The 20337-nt window shown below is 35.5% G+C and overlaps 1 protein-coding gene across 1 annotated transcript in view; it reads left to right on the top strand.

The window, feature by feature from the left end:
• The first annotated feature begins 1809 nt into the window (after window positions 1–1809).
• Window positions 1810–20337, top strand: part of LOC115424435 (liprin-alpha-3-like) — a 75985-nt gene continuing 57457 nt past the window's right edge. Inside the window, 3 exon segments of the mRNA XM_030141706.1 lie at window positions 1810–1834; window positions 2163–2294; window positions 2297–2502. Coding sequence (XP_029997566.1) covers window positions 2171–2294; window positions 2297–2502 — 330 coding nt within the window. The 5' untranslated portion in view covers window positions 1810–1834; window positions 2163–2170.

The raw sequence follows: 20337 nt of genomic DNA, 5'->3' as shown, positions 1-20337 counted from the left end.
CCAGTGTTGGTGAAAATAATTGGAGTTAAAGAGGTTTTACACTGTCAGTGTCACATATTCAGTGTTAAAATAAGTTGACTCTCTCAAATTTAATTCAACACCAGTAAGAGCAGATACACAGTAAATTTGCCAGTGTAAAAAAATGCAGTGTCAAAGTATTTGATTCTTTCGGAGTTATTCCAACAATGGACAGAGTCAAATTTGACAAGATAACTTCCAGTGTTGGTGAAAATAATTGGAGTTAAAAGAGGTTTTACACTGTCAGTGTCATATATTCAGTGTTAAAATAAGTTGACTCAAATTTAACCCTTTCATGCATAATGGTCACTCCAGTGGACAGTTCTTCTCCAGCTGTTCTCTTGTATATTCGTGGGTTTTGTTATTTTAGTTCCATCTCAGCCAACACAGCTGACACTTATGCATCATCCCATACACTGACATTCAGACCATTACTGTAACTTTGCTGTTCTTGATAAACCTGATCTGCACTGACATGTTTCAGTGTAAATCAACTGTTATTTGTTAGGGAAAAAAAGCTTTTTTTTCCTTTTTTTTTTTTTTTTTTTGCATATTATCTCCATGAAAAGAGGAATAATTAGCATTTGAATATGTTAAAATGTGAGATTAAAATGTGAGATGTAAGATTTTATTTCATTGTTTTAATATCGATTTCTGATATTGGGTTTTAAACACGTTTCTTTACTTCAAAAATTAAATGCATGGACATTTTTGTAACTCCATGAAAAAAAAACAACAACTTGATCACACTGTTGTTTTCATGCCTATGGAGGAGAGAAAAATCTAAACTAAGGTTCTTATGATTAGTGCATGAAAGGGTTAATTCAACACCAATAAGAGCAAGATACCTTTCAGTGTTAAAAAATAATGACTCTGAAAAGCCCCGCCCACCAACCTCCGCATTCAAACTGAGTGACAAGTTGGACTCTGGCATCGCCATCTTCCTCGCATCGAAAAATTGCGTTTGTAAGTTTGTGTGAATAAACTATAGCTTTTGTTATTTCATCCAAGCAGAATCTGTGCAAGAATATAGTTACGTCGTCGTTGTCAGTGTTGGGTACGCATTTTCAAATACCGAATTTCAAATGGATAATGCGATATCGGGTTGGCGGCTTCCATTTTACATGTCATTTTATGTTTACTTTTAATCGCAATATTTCATTTTTACTTGGAATAAATTGGGTACAGAAATAATTGTAACTTTTTTTGGCCCCTGCAGACACTGGGACTATAGTACATCATATGTAACACCGGTAGGAGGTAGTTAAAAATCAACACTCTTTAGAGTAATTTATTTATCAACATGTAGTGTTAAGTAGGTTTAACACTGGAAAAGTTATTTCTTAACACTTAACTCTTCAGTGTTGAATGTGAATAACACTATGGGTGTTACTTTTCACATAGTGTAAAACTTGATTGACACTAATAAGTGTAGTGTAGTGTAAAATATTAACTCTTACTAGAGTAAAGTTGACTCTGAAAATGTAACTCTATGTTCAGTGTAAATTTTACACTTTGTAGATACGGACCATATGTTCACTGAGGTAGTGTTAAAATTAACTCTTCAAGTGTTAAATAAACACTGGCAATTTTACTGTGTATGAGAAAAATGACAGAATACAGGTGGGAAATACAGGTTTACATCATGTTTCCTGTTTGGAATATATGCTTCTAACATGGTCTCTTTTTTCATCCTTTTCCCTCCTCTTGTGTCACATCCTCTCATATATTTGCCTATTTCACCTAAACTCTGTTGTTTTTTTTTTTGTCTCGTTTCCAGGTTGCATCTCTGTGAAGCCTGGACCAGGGGTCAGAGGTCATCTACCAAACCCACACTTCTCCCTCTTCACCCCTGCACCCCACTCCATCCCTCCACCAAACCTCAGCCCCCCCTCACCCTCGCCCTGTTTGCACCGTTGCACCCCAACCACTCCCTTTCCCCGTTTTCACACACATACACCCTCACAGAACTGCCCCATCCATCATCACCCACCACCCCCCCCCCCCCCCCACCCCCTGAGAGGAAAGAGCCCTATAACTGAAGTAATTATTGAAAGTTTCATGACAAGACGTGATTGGAAGTTCACAAGACACTGCGCTCAAGTGTCCTAAGCAGCTTCTCAGTTAACACCTCCCACACCCAGGCCTCAAGATGATGTGCGAGGTGATGCCCACCATCTCGGAGGACGGGCGCGGAGGAGGAGGTGGCTCTTCTTCCCCGGCCAGTGGCGGAGGAGGGATGGGCGGAGGCATGGGAGGCATCGGGGGCTACAGCGGCAGGGATCCCGCGGCGGAGGCGGCGACGAGGGGGGCAGCACGGGCAACCTGGAGTCACTGATGGTGAACATGCTGACGGAGAGAGAGAGGCTGCTGGAGAGCCTGAGGGAGACCCAGGAGAGTCTGGGGACGGCCCACCTCCGCCTGCGAGAACTGGGCCACGAGAAGGAGTCCCTCCAGAGGCAGCTGTCCATCGCACTGCCACAGGTACGTAGTGACGGGACCGGGGGTTCTTTGAAGGGAGTCGTTCGATCAGGAGCGGTTCGCTGAAAAGAGTCGTTCAACAGAGTGGCTCTTTTATGTTTTTGGCATTATTTAGAAACACTGATATTTTAACCCTTTCATGCATGAATTATGAGAACCTTAGTCAATATTTTTTTCTTGAGTGTTTTTATTCCTCTTTAGGTATGAAAAAAACAATGCAAATGATTTTTTATTTTTTTTTTATGAACCTATTTTTTGTGGAGTTACAAAAATGTCCACTCAGCTGGACACCATGGGTTTAATTTTTGAAGTGAAGAAACGTATTTAAAACTCATCAGAAAGTGATAAACTGTGTGAAAACTATGAAATATAAACATTTTTAATGCCGCTAATTGCGACATCGCTACTGTTTTCTCACATTTTCTCATATTCTAATATCAGTTATTACTCATTTCATGGAGATAATATCCTCCTGAGACCCAGGAATTTCACAGTTCAGGCTTTTTTACATTAAAAAATTGTCTTTATTGGAAACTGCATAATGCAACAGTTTTTTCAGATATATTTTTAAAATAATTTTTATTGATTGTTTTTTTAATGGAATGTCCTTTGCAATGGACAGCATTTAAGTTAAACTGTCAAACTTTGTCCCCTATGGAGGACAAAATATATTGTTAGGTCTCAGTAGGATACACATGTATATATATATATATATATATAATATATATATATATTATATATATATATTATATGTGTGTGTGTGTGTAAAAGAACACTTTTTATTTCAGAAAATTGTTAATTATAGTCTAATAACAATTAGCAACTGATTTACACTAAAACATGTTAGTGCAGATCAGGTTTATTAAGAACAGAAAGGTTACAATAATTGTATGAATGTCAGTGTTTGGGATGATGCATAAGATCCACGGTGTTGGCTGATCTGGAACTAAAACAACAAAACCCATGAATAAACAATAGAACAGCTGCAGAAGAACTGACCACTAGAGTGACCACTGTGCATGAAAGGGTTAATGACTAAATAGGCTACATGTGATGATTGACATTCCATTTTAACCCTTTCATGCACAGTGGTCACTCCAGTGGTCAGTTCTTCTGCAGCTGTTCTATTGTTTATTCATGGTTTTGTTGTTTTAGTTCCAGATCAGCCAACACAGTGGATCTTATGCATCATCCCAAACACTGACATTCATACAATTATTGTAACCTTTCTGTTCTTAATAAACCCGATCTGCACTAACATGTTTGAGTGTAAAAAAATGTGAATTGTTAGACAATTTTTTTTTTTTTTTTTTTGCATATTATATCCATGCAGGTATGTTAAAATGTGAGAAAACATCAGATTATCAGCATTTGTTTCATAGTTTTCTCACAGTATATCAGTAAATATGTTTTCTTTACTTCTAACATTAAACGCATGGTGTTCAGCTGAGTGGACATTTTGGTAACTCCACGAAAAATAGGATCATAAAAAAAGCAATCGCATAGTTTTTTGTTTTGTTTTTTTCATGCCTAAATGTCTAGAATAAAATTTTGATTAAGGTTCTCATAATTCATGCGTGAAAGGGTTAAAGGTGTTTAATTGGTGCGGCAGTAAATATTATCTTACCATAAAAAAGAAAAGTTAGTTCAAATGTGTGGAATAAATCCATGACATGAGAGGTGACATTAGACAAATGATGGAATTGGACCAAAAACATCACAGTACATTATGAGAAAGATAGATTTGAAGATAATGTTCTCGATAAACCTGATCTGCACTAACATGTTTGAGTGTAAAAATGAATTAATTGTAATTGGGATTTTTTTTTAAATAGTTTTTTTGGGGTTTTTTTGCATATTATCTCCATGAAGTGAGTAATACCTAGTATTATAGTATGTTAAAATCTGAGAAAACATCAGATTAGGAGCATTAAAAATGTTTTTACGTCATAGTTTTCACACAGTATATCAGTGAATACATGTTTCTGTGCTTCTAAAATTAAGCGCATGGTGTCCAGCGGAGTGGACATTTTTGTAACTCCATGAAAAATAGGTTCATTGAAAAAATGTCAATCACATTAGTTTTTTCATGCCTAAAGAGGAATAAAAAATACTCGGGGGGGAAAAAAATCTTGACTAAGGTCCTCATAATTCATGCATCAAAGGGTTAAACTGAAGTTACAGCAATAATTAGACTGAAGTAATGCAGTAAATACTTGTAAATCAGATTCATCCAGGCCTTTCTCCCAACATACGCTTGTCACAGACTTTTCTGCAATGTTTTCTTTTCCACTAAAACAATATGGAAATGAATGCACACATTACAAAAATTATTAAGGATAATATTGTAAAAAAACACATGTAGAAAATACAGTTGCGGAAAAAATTATTAGACCACCCCTTTTCTTCAATTTCTTGTTCATTTTAATGCCTGGTCCAACTAAAGGTCCATCTGTTTGGACAAATATAATGAGAACAACAAAAATAGCTCATAGTAGTTTAATTTCAGAGCTGATATCTATCCATTTAACATGTTTTCTTGATAAAAAACAAAATCACCTCAGTTCTTACATCAATATCTATGGCATTGTACTGACAAACACAGTGCTTTTAGGCATTCCTGGTTTTCTTTTCTGTCTGTTTTAGTCACATGATACACACAGGAGTTAGGACTTGATTGCATAACCATTGTTTTTTGGTGACTTTTGGTGGTCTAATAGTTTTTTCCACAACTGTATAACACAAGCTAGAAGAGAGCACACACCCCACTCTTCTTGAACAATATCATTAAAACAAAATCAAACCTCAAATTAGTCACCTATTTGATCATGCTATAAACTGCCGTAGTTCTAAGTTAGACTGAGGTTGAATCACTGTTAAATATTAAAGAAATTGATAAAAAATTCCACCTTCCTTCTAGTGCACAGGTGTCAAACATGCGTCCCGGGGGCCAAATCCGGTCCGCCAAAGGATCCAGTCTGGCCCGTGGGATGGATTTGTGAAATGCAAAAATTACACTGAAGACATTAATCATTTTAGTTCAGGTTCCACATACAGACCAATTTAATCTCCAGTGGGTCTAATCAGTAAAATACGATCAAAATGACCTATAAATACTCACAACCCCAAATTTTCCCCTTTGTACATATAAACATTTTTATGCCATTTTATTGTATTTACACTACATTTCCTGGGATGGATTTGTGAAATACAAAAATTACACTGAAGATATTAACAATCACAGATGTATAATCATTTTAATTCAGATTTCACATACAGACCAATTAGATATCAAGTAGGTCAGACCAGTAAAATACCATCATATTAAACCTATAAACAATGAAAACAGCAAATTTTCTCTTTGTTTTAGTGTAAAAAAAAAACAAAGTAAAATTACATGAATATGTTTATATTAAAAAACTGTTATTTTACAAAATATGTGAATAACCTGAAATATCTTAAGAGAAGTGAATACAATTTTACCAATATTCCACTTGTTATTAAATGTTTCATGCATTTGTATTTGTAATGTAAGATCTAATGCATGTGTGTAAATGATAAACTGATAAACTGAAGCATAATATTGTTAAAATTGCAGTTGTTTTTCTTAAGACGTTTCCAGTTGTTCATGTTATTCCAATTTTTGTAGATGTAAACACGATCATAATGTAATTTTACTTTTTTCACTGTTATAATTTGACTGCTCCGGCCCACTTGAGATCATATTGGGCTGAATGTGGAACTGAACTGAAATGAGTTTGACAGCCCTGTTCTAGTGGAACTGCTTCAAACTTTCATGGGTTTTAATCGTAGCCCAGGCCCTACCTTTCCACCGGACTTTGTTAAAACATTAAACCTTGAAAGCAGGGTTGGTAGAAGTATTTAATTCCTGTACTCATGTAACGTTATTGCTGCTAAATTAGGATAAATTACAGTATGTTTACAATCTGACTCTACAAGGATGAGCTGATTGTATTTTTGTATGAAAGTCATCAGTACTCTTAGTCTTGAATCATTTCTAGTGTTTTTAATATTGTATCTGTCATAGCTGAGTCTGAGTCTTTCTTGTTCAGTTTCTACTTTAACCCCTTCATGCATAGTGGTCACTCCAGTGGACAGCTATTCTACAGCTGTTCTCTCGTATATATTCATGGATTTTGCTGTTCTTTTTTTTTTTTTTTTTTTTTTTTTTTTTTTTTACACATATCTTTATTAAAGTTTTAAGACACTACATATCTTTTCTGGCATGAATTGGTAACATTATGTAGATCTCTCCTGAGCATAAACCCCCGGAATCACAATCTCTCCCCATAGTTTTTACATAATTTATCAGTAAATACATGTTTCTGTGCGTCAAAAATTAAACCTGTGGTGGACATTTTTGCAACTTCGTGAAAAATATGCTCATAAGATTTTTTTTTTTTTCATTATTATTATTATTATTTTTTATTATTTTTATTTTATTTATTTTATTTTTTAACTTATTTTTCAGAAGAAAATTTTTAAATCGCATTGTTTTTTTCATGCCTAAAGAGGAATAAAAACACTCAGGAAAAAAAATTTGATTAAGGTTCTCATAATTTGTGCATGAAAGGGTTAAACTATAATAACACGGATCAAAACCTCATATGTTGCATTTTGTGGGTTTTGGTGCTTTAATCGTACCACACAGTACTACACCGACTGAATACCTGACTATTTCTGTCTCCAAAGTTTGGAGATAATTTTGAAATGTGACACATTGAAGCTTGAATTAGGTTATGTCATCATTAAAAGGGCAGGCAGTCAAATCTTACACGTAAAGTTCAGATAATTGTCATGAGGTCAGTGCTAATCAAGCAGTAAAAACAGTTGTATAATGTTTTCTTTGCCTCTGAAGGGATCTGTCTATTGTTTGAGAAAAGAAACCCTGATGATGTCACTGGGGTTATCTCAGTGTAGATTAGGGACAAAAAAATAAATAACAGAAAGTCTTTGTGACAAACTGAGAGTGTTGAGTTTTAAAGATTCGTCATTTATCAAACTGAGAAGGTCTATTAAAAGATGCTATCGAGTTGCTTCATAGGATGTGAAGGATTTAACGTTTTTCAGGTGTGACTTCTGTTCATACAGTGAGAAAATCAGATATGTTTGTTAAATCACATCTTTTCGGATGGGTTCGTGTCCATTCTATCTGCACAGGTTTCTGCGGTAACGGTGTACACTGTTCCCCATAAAGTTGGAATAATAGTTTTCAGACACATTCTTCTTTTTATTCCTGTTCATACACATCAGTAACGAGGTTATTATCGTTAACGAAAACTAACGAAGTGATGAAAACTAGAATTGCAAAAACATTTTCGTTAACTGAAATAAATAAAAACTATAATTAAAAGAAAAAAACGATAACTAAATGAAACTGTATTGTGTGTTTACAAAACTAACTAAAACGGATAGAAATTATGGGTAAAATTCCCTTTGTTTTCGTCTTTGTCAACGTCAGATTGATATGAAATCGATTTATTTCCCTCAAGCAATTTTAACTAGCAGCACCATATCGATGGCCAAAAAACAAAACCTCCTATCTGCAAATTTTTAGATTTTAAGTTTTCACATTAAATGGTGAGAACAAGGAGGATATTGTTAACACATAATATAGAAAGAGAGTCTGAGAACAGTAGAATATGCTTGGATATCTGTAACAAAGACCATACTATAATAAAACTAAACGTTTTTTTTTTTTTGTTTGTTTCCTGAAAAAAGTCATTTTTTCTGATAGGAGGTTTTGTATTCTGGCCATCGATATGATATTTAACAGTCCGTCACTGGTGGTTTCCAGTCGTCTTCTGGTCCCCACTCTACCTGGAAACATGGAAACTAAAGTTGGGAGAAAGCAGCAGAGTCCTGTCTGGGATTTATTTGAATATGACGGCAAAGATATGAAAAAAATAAAACTAAACTAAAACTAAGCATTTAGAAAATAACTAAAACGAATAAAAAGTAGCAAATCTGCTCTAAAAACGAATTAAAACTAACTGAATTAGAGAAAAAACGTCCAAACTAAATAAAACTAAACTAGAATGAAAAATCCAAAACTATTAGAACCTTGATCAGTAATCACCTTTGTCCAGGTACAATTCGAACTGCACAATATATCATTAAAGCATCAACATCGTGATGTACGTGTGTGCAAGGGCTGCACGATATTGGAAAAAACTAACATTGCGATTTTTTTTAACCCTGCGATATATATTGCGATATGAAAAAATACTTAGGAGGATGTAAGAGCTGTGTGGCGCCGACATAAATGATCAAACAAATTAGATGTGTTTCCTCCTGTTGTGGCAACAGGTGGAAGACACTGTCGACACAACATGCTTCAGTATCATCCTTCTTGTGGCCAAAATAATTCCAGATAACTGACATTGCTTTTCTTTTTGGCACACTGTAAAAAAAATCTGTAATTTAACAGAATTTTCACTGTTTATTTGACAGATTTTTTTCTGTATTTTTAAGATACAGGAAAATATCAATGAAATGACAAAAACAGACTGTGATTTTACATGTCAAATGTAAAATAACATGAAAAAACTGTCACTGTGAATAAGCATAAAATTTCAGGTTTTTAAAAGAATTTTTTTTCTTTTTTCACAGAAAGATACAGTTAAAATGTATTGTAATTTCACAAATATTTCTTTTCTATTTATGAGATTAAACTGTTCATTTCAAGTTTAATACTGTAAAAAAAAAAAAATTTAAAAATTAAAACCAGATAAAATTACTGACAATTAACTGTAACAGAAGTATTTGTTCTGTCAGTTTAACCAGACTTGTTTGTTAATTGACAAATATCTTGTGTAATTACAGGAGGTTTCACAACAAAAATGTTGAATAAATGTATTTTTGTGAATGTATAACATGTATAAGCACTGATAAACTGTCCAAATATAGTTTTTATCAGTGGATTGGACAACTGAGTCTCACTGAAAATTATTTATAATTTATAATTTGATTGTTTTAATACATGAAAATATTCTTTATTAAACATTAAAAAGTTATAAAAAAAAAATACAAAATCTCATGTAAAGTTAGTGCAAAAAAACTGTATTTTAATTATGGAAAATTACCATATTTTTATGAGATGGTTATTTTACGTTATTTAACAGTATTTTTTCAGCACCCCCTGCTGCCAGAATAATACCGTTTTTTTACGTTTTTTTTTTTTTTTTTTTACAGTGCACTAAGTCTTCATTTACAGTCATTTTTTCTTGTTTGTTGCCCATTTTTCAATATTGTTACAAACAACAGACAAACAAACACCCCCCACCCCCCCACCCAGTCACCACCAAAATTTAACCATTTGTTCCTTGTGCCGGTATCAACATTTCCTGAAAATTTCATCTAAATCCATCCATAACTTTTAGAGTTATCTTGCTAACAGACAGACAGACAGACAGACAGACAGACAGACAAACCCCAATGAAAACATTACCTCTGCCGTTTCATTTGGTGGAGGTAATAAATTACATTGTCACTATTACTTCATAAAAATAAGTAAAAATGTTTTATTCCAATTTTATGGGTAACAGTGTGGATGTAGCACTGACCATGTAGCTCAACTAGTAAAGCATGTTTTCCACTTGGCCTGTATAGAAATGGTTTGTAAGTACCAGCAGACAGTTTATTCTGGGGTCTGTCCAACGACTTTTGCTCTGTATGTTGTCCTCCATAGCGCTCTGCCAGTAACCGCATGGATTGTCCTCGACACTTCAGTTTTTCTGGATGTTGTGCATTGAGTGTGTCACACTGTGAATCAGATAAAATACAGTTGGAATCGTATTTTAACGCTCAGCTAATCCAGACTGAGATGCACATGTAGGAATGTGGTTTTGATTGCATTTCTAACCCCCTCAAAATGTAGTTTGGATCCAGTTTGACAAAATCACACTTGATGTCTGGATATGTCAAAAAAATGAGAGTCTGAACAAGGCTTTAGTCGTGGATAAAAGTCAGGATATTTCAGTCTCTGCAGCTTTGCATACACATGAACATATTTATATAAAGTGTATCTTCTAAGTCCTCCATCTTTATACAAGTGAAATCAGCTGTGTGCATGTTCAGTTAATGCTGACTGATGCTGAACTGTTTTGTTTAATGGCGGTATTTCATGAGCTCAAACCATCTTGAATAGGGGTGTAAGAAAATGTCAGTTCTGCAATATATCGCGATATTTCCTTTCACAATACTGTATCGATATTAAAAAGTACTATATCGATATTTATAGGTATTGATTCAAATGCAGATATTGTGGAGGTTCATATTTGTTTTTTTTGTTTATATTTTCTTTATTCTTATTTAACACTCTTTTATTAAATAATATTAGTTCCTTTGTTTCGTTCTGATCTAATAGAATCTGAACATTTGAACAGGATCTGAAACTGTAATGTCTGTAAAACACAATTTCAGTTTCAACACAGGAACATTTAATGATATAACATTAGATCCTGTTGGGATCAAATAAAAATGTGTTTAGTATTTGTGCAGATTTCAGGTGTAATTCAATTCTTCCAGGAAAAAAAATATTTAAAAAAAAAAAGAAACGAACAAAAAATGGCCTTTTTAACAGTAGCATGATATATCGTGGTATATTGTATCGTGATCCCAGTATTATGATTTGTATCGTATCGCCAGATTCTTGCCGATACACAGCCCTAATCTTGAACTTAAAAGTCACTTCTGTAAACAAACATAAAACAGATGTACAACTTAAACATGGAGCCTTTTAAAATGGTAACTAATTCACTAGAATAAAGTTTTGTTATTGTATGTTTTTGCAAACTTTGATTACATGAAGTCTCACAATTTCAGAACCAAAAATATGCATCATATCAACATTTTTACACATACCTGTATTGGTGTTATAATGATTTAATTACTCATGGACATGGAGTGTTGAAGTCCTGTCCCCTCCAGTTACAGTCAGTGGCAGTTAAATAACACTGGTCAACAACAAATTTATTGTTTCAGTTTTTTGAGCTGATTTAGGATCATTTTGGTGCTGAATCCAAAAATCACATTCATTTTGCTCAATCAGGTCAACTTTCTGAACTATGCTACATATTGGCTTTTGAACATTTGTGCTTACATTTATGGGCATTTTCACATCATATGATACCAAATTCTTTCATATTTCTTGCAATAAACGAGTTCTGAAGATTTTACTTTTGCCAATTTATGATTAATGTTTTTTTTTAATATTACAGGTGAATGAAATGGCTTCGACTAGAAGATCTTGCAAAAATAAGCCTGACGTATTCTGCTACAGTTTGTAATACTTAATAAATACATCCTGTTAGAAAATGATTTTTTTTCTCTTAAAACCTATTTTGGGTGAGAACTACATAAAAAAATCAACTGATAAAGTAAAAAAAATGTAGTCAATTTTGTGAGAAGATCAAATTTTTCATAATCAAATTAGCAAAAAAACCTGACCTGATTGAGAAAAACAGATGTCATTTTTGGATTTAGCGGTGCAAAATGGTCCGAATTCAGTTGAAAAAACCTAGACAACTTGCAAAAAACATTTTTTTGTAACCCAGTGTTATGCATCATTTATATGTATGATATTTGTCAATTAAAAAGATATTTTTACAGTCAAGAAAGTCAGAGTTTGTAGTAAAACTGATGAACTGTCGTGCTGTGAAAATGCAGTATTATACAGACTACACACCTGAAAGTCATGGAGGTGACATCATCGTCTCTCTACATGGTCTGTTCATTGTCTGAAGATCTCTCTGCAGCTTCAACATGAACAGACTGGACAGATTTTCACCTATTGTAATACTTTTTGTCCTTGCTTTTGAAGATTATAGTAAAAAAAAAAAGCTCCAAGTTAGTCTGACAAGTTCACAGAGCTGTTTAATTGAGAAATAGATGTTTATTTACTATCTTTACCGCAAACTGTGCCACTTTCTTGTCTCATAAATTATCTTTTAAACTGACAAACATATGTGTGAATGGTGACACTGCGCAGATCGAAGAATTATTTGCCTCTCTTCATTGACTTCATTCATATTTTTTCTGGAGTTAGGTCCCATGAGGCATTGCAGAAGAGGCGGGATGTTAGCTCTTTATAGGGAATAAAATGAGGCTAAAGTAGCAACTATTTCTTTCAGAAGCAATTTGTAAAGTTTTTGAAGTATTTGTGGTTACATTTAGTGACAGACAGGGCTTAGTTTAATACAGAAAAACTTAGGTTATTTAGTTAAAAATTAGTTATTCTTCATAACGTAAACCAACTATGGCACAGGTGTCAAACATGCGGCCCGGGGGCCAAATCCAGCCCACCAAAGGGTCCAGTCCGGCCCTTGGGATGAATTTGTGAAATGCTAAAATTCCACTAAGATATTAACAATCATTTTAGTTCAGGTTCCACATTCAGACCAATTCAATCTCAAATGGGTCAGTCCAGTAAAATACTATCCAATAACCTAGAAATACTCATAACTCCAGATTTTTCTCTTTGTAAATGTAAATATTTTCATGTATTTACACTAAAACAAAGTATAATTTCACCAAAAATGTGAACAACCTGAAATGTCTCAAGAGAAGTAAGTACAATTTTAACAATATTCAACCTGTTATTAAATGTTTTGTGTATTTGTAGATCCACTGTGATCTGTAAATTCTAATGTACATGTGGAAACAATAAACTGAAGCATGATATTGTTAAAATTACACTTATTACACTCTAAAACATAGAGAAAAGTTTGGAGTTGACATTATTTATATATTATTATGTTATTCTTTTACTTCAGATCAAATTTAGCTGAATGTGGAACTGAAGTGGAATGAGTTTGACATCCCTGAACTATGGTCTTTAACATTTTTAACTTTAACATTGCAGAGTGGCTGGGGCTCAGTTGGTAGAGCAGGTCATCCCATGACCAAAGGGTTGACGGTTTGAATCCTGGCTCTGACTGTCCACATGTCAAAGTGTCCTTGGGCATTGAACCCTAAATTGCTCCCAGTAGGGTCTGGGAGCCATCTGCTGGTGTATGAGTGTGTGTGAATGGGTGAATGTGAGACCTTTTAAAGCAGTTTCTGCACCATGACAGTGTATAAAATATAAGTTCAGTCCGTTTCCCATTTTGGTCTGATGACTGGGTTGAGTATGGAAATACTGAACAGGGCTGTGTATCGGCAAGAATCTGGTGATACGATACAAATCACAATACTAGGATCACAATATAATATATCATGATATATCATGATACTGTTAAAAAGGCAATTTTTTTGTTTGTTTCTTTTTTTTTATGATTATTTCCTTGAAGAATTGAATGACACCAGAAATATGCACAAATCATAAACATATTTTTATTTGATCACAACAAGCTCTAATGCTATGTCACAAAACTTTCCTGTGTCAAAACTTAACTTCTGTTTTACAGACATTACAGTTTCAGATCCTGTTCAAATGTTCGTATTCTATTAGCTCACAACTAACATCAGAACATTATTTGTGTGCAATCCCAACAAAGGAACTTACATTATTTAATAAAAGAGTGTTAAATAATAATAAATCAAATATAAAAAACAAAACAAAAAACAAAAATGAACCTCTACAATATCTGCATTTGAATAAATACCTAAAAATATTGATACAGTACTTTTTAATATCATTGAACATTGTTGTTATACTTTTAGTACCTTTTAAAATTATGGTGATGTTCTATATCTATGTTCTTATCAGTTTTAAGTTTGTTTTTAGTACTGACTTTCATTGTGTTTATGTATATGAGTGTGGATGTATGGCTGTGATTTCCATTTTGTGTAACTTCTGCTGCCGCTTCTGTCTTGGCCAGGACGTACTTGAAAAAGAGATTTTTAATCTCAATGAGCTTTTTTCCTGGTTAAATAAAGGTTATTTAAAAAAAAAAATTAAATAAAAAAATAATAATGATAATAATAAAAATATCAAAACAGTAATGTGAAAGGAAATGTTGCGATACATTGCAGAACTGATATTTTCTTACACCCCTCATACTGAACAGTTAACAGTTGCTTTGTAGAATATATTAGACTAGCAGACCGGACCAATTAGCAGTCATGTGAATGGGTTTAGTTGTTGACGTGTACTGTACAGTATTTTACTGCCAAAAGCTGCTGTAAACCTCAGGATGATGGCAAAATGTTGCCTTTGCTCCTGCAGTATAGAAGCCAATATTATCCCTCATCCCAGTGCCTGAGAGCTAATCATTTTGTAATTCCACTCAACATATAAGGGCTCCATCTCTATTTTCAGGCAGGAGTCATTGTTGGATGCCTCAGGCAGTAACGAAGCCTCCCTCATTGTTAGTACCTATTTTTCTCTGTCGCTACGCCTGAAATATCAAAATGAAATAACAGATGTAGCAATGCTGCACATTCTCAAAGGCAGTGACTGGACATTAAAGGGCCATATTACCTCATGGAGAGGGGGATCAATATTGCACACACATCTGCAGAAACACCCATACACAGATAGAGGAACACATGGAGCTGTGATACTCTCCACTGTAGATGAGTTCACTGAGTTTGTCTGTGTATGGAGACGTTGCCAAGAGAGAAAAACAGGAGAGAGAGGAATGGAGAGAGCAACAGCATGGTACAGGGGAAGAAACTGGTGATATGAAACACACAGACGAACAAATCAACTTTATTTGCATATCGCTGCATATGAATAAGGTGGCTTCTGGAGTCTGTTTTAGATGTTGTGTATCATGACAGGAGAAAGATCGGAATAGGTGAAGGGTGGAAAAGGCAGGATGCACTGTAAAAACAAACCTTTATAATCTATTCGATAATAGTGAGGTAACCATTTGTGCTCATTTTGGTTGAGTAGATTTGACCCCATATTTGGAGTAAAATGTGACTAAATTTAACAGAAATGAGGTCAAATCCACCTTTCATATCCCAATAGATTACACAACAAATGACTCCTAAAAAGTGAGTAATATTAACTGTCAATTCTTCATAGGAATATGTTAATGTAGGGCAGGGAGTATCATTCTAAATATTAATATTATCGATACTAAGGTGTGTGTGTGCGTATTGGTATTGGATCATTACTAGCGTGATGAGATCGATACTTTTGTTGCAGATCCTCTTCTATACGTTCACCAAATCACTCAAATATTCTCTCTCTCTCCTCTCTCTCTCTCTCTCTCTCTCTCTCTCCTCTCTCCTCTCTCTCTCTCCTCTCTCTCTCTCTCTCTCTCTCTCTCTCTCTCTCTCTCTCTCTCTCTCTCTCTCTCTCTCTCGTATTTTCTTTTAATCCACTGTTGTCTGGAAGGCCATTACAGAAAATAATGAAACAAAGAATCAACTTTAGCTCATGGTGCAAGAACATGCAACGCAACAGAAATATTCATTCAACAAAAAAAAACCTAATAAAAACAGTCAAACACACCATGACTGTGCTATATAAAAAAACCTCGGCACTTCTGATCAACTCAGAACACTGTAAAACACATCAAAACTGTCCCAAGTAATTTGTCCCAATGCATGCTGGGAAAATCCCCCCAGCTGCTCCTCCAACACATCACAATATTATGGAGTAGATTTTAGGGATACACCGGTACCACTTTTTTCCAGACTGAGTACGAGTACGAGTACTTACATTTGAGTACCGATCCTAGTCCTTAATAATCCCATTCCAGTTGTTAGTTCCTTTTGTAAATGTGCTTTATTGTCGTTGTCATTAGTCTGACTGGAACAAAGTGCTGCTACTGACATTTAATGTGTTGGAATGAGCGTTTGTCAATTATTCCACTGGGGGCGCTGCTCTGAATTAACCATACTGGACATACTGGTAACACTACTGTGATACTAATGTTGCAGCGTTTTCTCTGGTAAGGTTTAAAAGTTTAGCTTCAGCAGGAAGAGAAAAGACAAATGAGACACAAGTTTGGTTTTCACTTCCGCTGGCGGCGGTCCGCACCGCTCCGTACTCCCGGTTTCTGACTCTGTCTGGGTACACATCCTCCATCACCTGGAAAATGAATGGAATGTACGCAGAGGACGGACAGAACGCTGCGTCTGTATCTGTCTGTGTCTTTAACGTTACTGTCAGTCGGCGTTACTTTTATCAGCGTCATTTATTTGGTTCCATCTCCACACTCTTCACACTCCACACACATTATTCCTCCTCCTCGTACCTGCTGCACTGAACTGGGAATGTCACACGGAAGGAAGTGGTATCGGTGCAGTTGTATCGGATGTCTTTTACGAGTATAAGTACGAGTACACACACTGAGTATCGGAGCCGATGCCTGATACTCATATCAGTATCGGTGCATCCCTAGTAGATTTTATTATATCATTTTAAGTAGTAATTGTTACTGTTAACAAATAGGTCAACTTTAACCAGTCAGAACAGATTTCACTGGCTAAATATTACTGTTGATTAAAATAGAACTGATTTCCATAGTTTGTATTTACCAACCCCCCAAAACCCTTTTTTACAGTGTGGAGACAGGAGGGAGCAGAGAGGAATCTACAGTTTGGTATCAGTGGTCCATCTTGCACCGTCTTTTACATGAATTAATCCCAGAATTATGATCTCCTTTGGGCCCTGAACATGCCATCTGTACACAGCAATTTTCTCCCTGATCCATCCTTTTCATCTTTTCAAATAAGCATCTTTCTTTCACTTCTTTCTCCCCATCCTCACCCCAGTGAACACATCTGCTCTGGAGCTTGTTATATACTGTACATGCTGTACTCTATAAACTCATTTTAAATGGATTTTTAGCAGGAAGAGGGTGTGAGGTGAGGTGCCTATCTGCTGCCGTGTGGGTAAACTGATCACTGTTAACACACACAGGAGAAGATAACAGTCGCGCCGCACACGCATCGGTGCACTTTAATGGCTCGTTTGCATAAGCATTTTTGAAAAACACACATGATTCAGCGCACACGTGTTTGAGGATGGTCATGTGCTCGGTGTGTATCATGTGTATCGTGCCACAATCATGCATGAGTGGTGAGTCAATCTGAGTGTGGTCAGGCGGTTATGGTACAGTATGTTTTCATAGTCAGATGCACAGTCTAGTTGTGCTTTCTTTGCCGGGGGGGTGTTCACAGCAAGGTTATTATCATTAACGAAAACTAACGAAATGATGAAAACTAGAATTGTAACTGTCTCAGAGCAGTGGCGGCTGCTCGTCTTTCAGAGGGGAAGCTCGTTGTCGGCTTATATAAAAAAAAAAAAAAAAAGTCAAGTTATTTAAACATAAATTCGTCCTTCCGTTCATTTTTAAGAAAATGCTCAGTGACCTTATCGTACCAACTAAACAAGAAAACATTGAAATTATGTTAAATTGAAACAAGGAAGTGCAATGGTTGTGTTTTATTTACAGTCCAAGAAATGAACAAGTCATTTGGTAGTGGTTTCTCTGATTTCACAGCAGAATGTGTGACGGTATTAAACTGAACTGTGTCAGTGAAGGAGCAGATCTGAAAACAGCTGTCAATCAAACGGGATTCCGCCTTTCAACTGATCCTCCAATCAGCACGTGGAAGCCTGGCATCCAGCCCGGCTGAGCTCCGCCCACAGCTCCATTCACCCCCAGAGATGCCGGGCGTCTGGGGGCGGGACAACATGGTGTCATTTATCCAATTACCATTCAGTTTAGAGTCAATGACAAAACCAGTTCCACTCAGTCCCATTGAAGTGCATGGACGCTGAGCGTCTACGGACAAATGCACTGAGCAGAGATGGAGGAGAAAACACAGACACGGGAATGGAGGAGAAGTGAACAACATCCAGTCCACTGATCTGGGATCAAACTGATTCTGAACAAACTCGTCTGTGAGATGAACGTGTTCTAACACATTTGTAGTCAATGAAATGTCAACACAACCAAACAGATTTAACCATTTAATTTTCATAATTTTAGGGGAAGATGAGCTTCCACTGCAGTCTGAGAGAAAACACCACAGCCTGAGAGACAGTGTGGTCATTAGAGTACAGTGTTGTGTGTTAACAGAGTATTAAATGTTACATTCATGATTTTATTTTGTTTAAAAATGACTTCTAGTTTTTACTTTAAAAATGAGATATTGTCTCATGTACCGTTTAAAAAAGAATATCCATTTTATGTAAGAGTTTGTTTCGTAAAGGTCATAAAAGGGTCATGAGACGAGGATTCTGGGAAGAGTGCGTGAAGAGATGCAGAGCAGTGACTGACTCTGAAGAAAAAACGGGACTCTGCATTCGGTTTATGGCGCTAACGTTGTCACAGTGTTTATAGGATTTTTCGTTGGAGTTTGTCTGATGACGAGTTAAAATAAATCTTCGTAAAAACATCAGTATGAAACGTGGCCGTTCATTAAACCAATGCAGCTACAAGAACTGAAAAAACATTTTCGTTAACTGAAATAAATAAAAACATTAATTAAAAGAAAAAAAACAATAACTAACTGAAACTGTATTGTGCACTTACAAAACTAACTAAAACATATAGAAATTATGAATAAAATTCCCTTTGTTTTCGTCTTTGTCAACGTCAGATTGATATGAAATCGATTTATTTCGCTCGAGCAGTTTTAGCTGGTGGTACCATACGACACGTCACCATCCCTCACTTCTCGTCACTTGTTGTTTAGAGTCGGCCTCTCGTCCCCACTCTACCTGACAACGTAAAGATTAGAGTTGTGAGAAAGCAGCAGAGTCCGGTATGGGATTTCTTTGAATACGACAGCGAGGAAGATAAAATATATAAAAAAATTAAAACTAATACTAAAACTAAACTAAAACTAAGCCTTTAGAAAAAAAAATCTAAACTAATAAAAACTATCAAACCTGCTCTAAAAACTAATTCAAACTAACTGAATTAGAGAAAAAAAAGTCAAAACTAAATAAACTAAACTATAATGAAAAACCCAAACTCTTAGAACCTTGGTTCACAGTCACTGAAAGTTAACTTCAGTTCCAATGTCGTCTACTTGATAATGTCACTCACCTTCACTTTGTTGACTTGTCGCTATAGATACCGTTTCATTGCACAAAAAAAAAGATAATCATAACTATCACGTAGCTAACCTCACAATTATACGTAATTGGAGTAAATTACACCAAATCACAACAATTCGACTGGACCGCTGTCAGTTGGAAATAGAAGACGTTAGACTGTATGGACCATAATTCCTGTAGCTCTCATGCTTATTTAACCTCCAGGCATTTGTTTTAACGACAGGCATACGCACAGCCACTCACGATTATTGTGCAATTAAACCAATTTCAGGTGCAGCACGTGCAATAAACCTGGTTGTTAGATTTTATATCAGGGTCTGGTTTAAGACTCCTGGTGGCTATGAAATGTGAACGCTGTGGTGGATATGGCAAAGATTATACGTGCTGTTAGGCCGAGCCGCAAGCATGCATGCGCTCAATTCAATGAAATTCTCTGTGTGTTTGCTTGAATGTGTTAGTTGGCTAATTAAATCAAGACATGTCAAATTATTCATTGTAGTTAACTGTGCTGTGGGGATTAAGGGGGGGGCGGGGGTTGGCAGTAAACCAAACAGACATTTTCCTCACTTACTGGTGTGATGGTTCTTATTCTGTACAATAACTGGGCAAAGTTTAAAGAGGTAACATCATGCAGAGATAATTTCACAACGGAGTTTGGTCTTAACCCTTTCATGCACAGTGGTCACTCCAGTGGACAGTTAGTCTACAGCTGTTCTCTTGTATATTCATGGATTTTGTTGTTTTACTTGCATATCAACCAACACAGTGGACACTTATGCACCATCCCATAATACACTGCAATTCATACCGTTACTGTAACATTCCTGTTCTTGATAAACCTG

This window comes from Sphaeramia orbicularis, chromosome 8 (genome assembly GCF_902148855.1).
Source record: "Sphaeramia orbicularis chromosome 8, fSphaOr1.1, whole genome shotgun sequence".
Taxonomy (NCBI): Eukaryota; Metazoa; Chordata; class Actinopteri; order Kurtiformes; family Apogonidae; genus Sphaeramia; species Sphaeramia orbicularis.
This window is presented reverse-complemented; position numbering and strand designations above follow the sequence as displayed.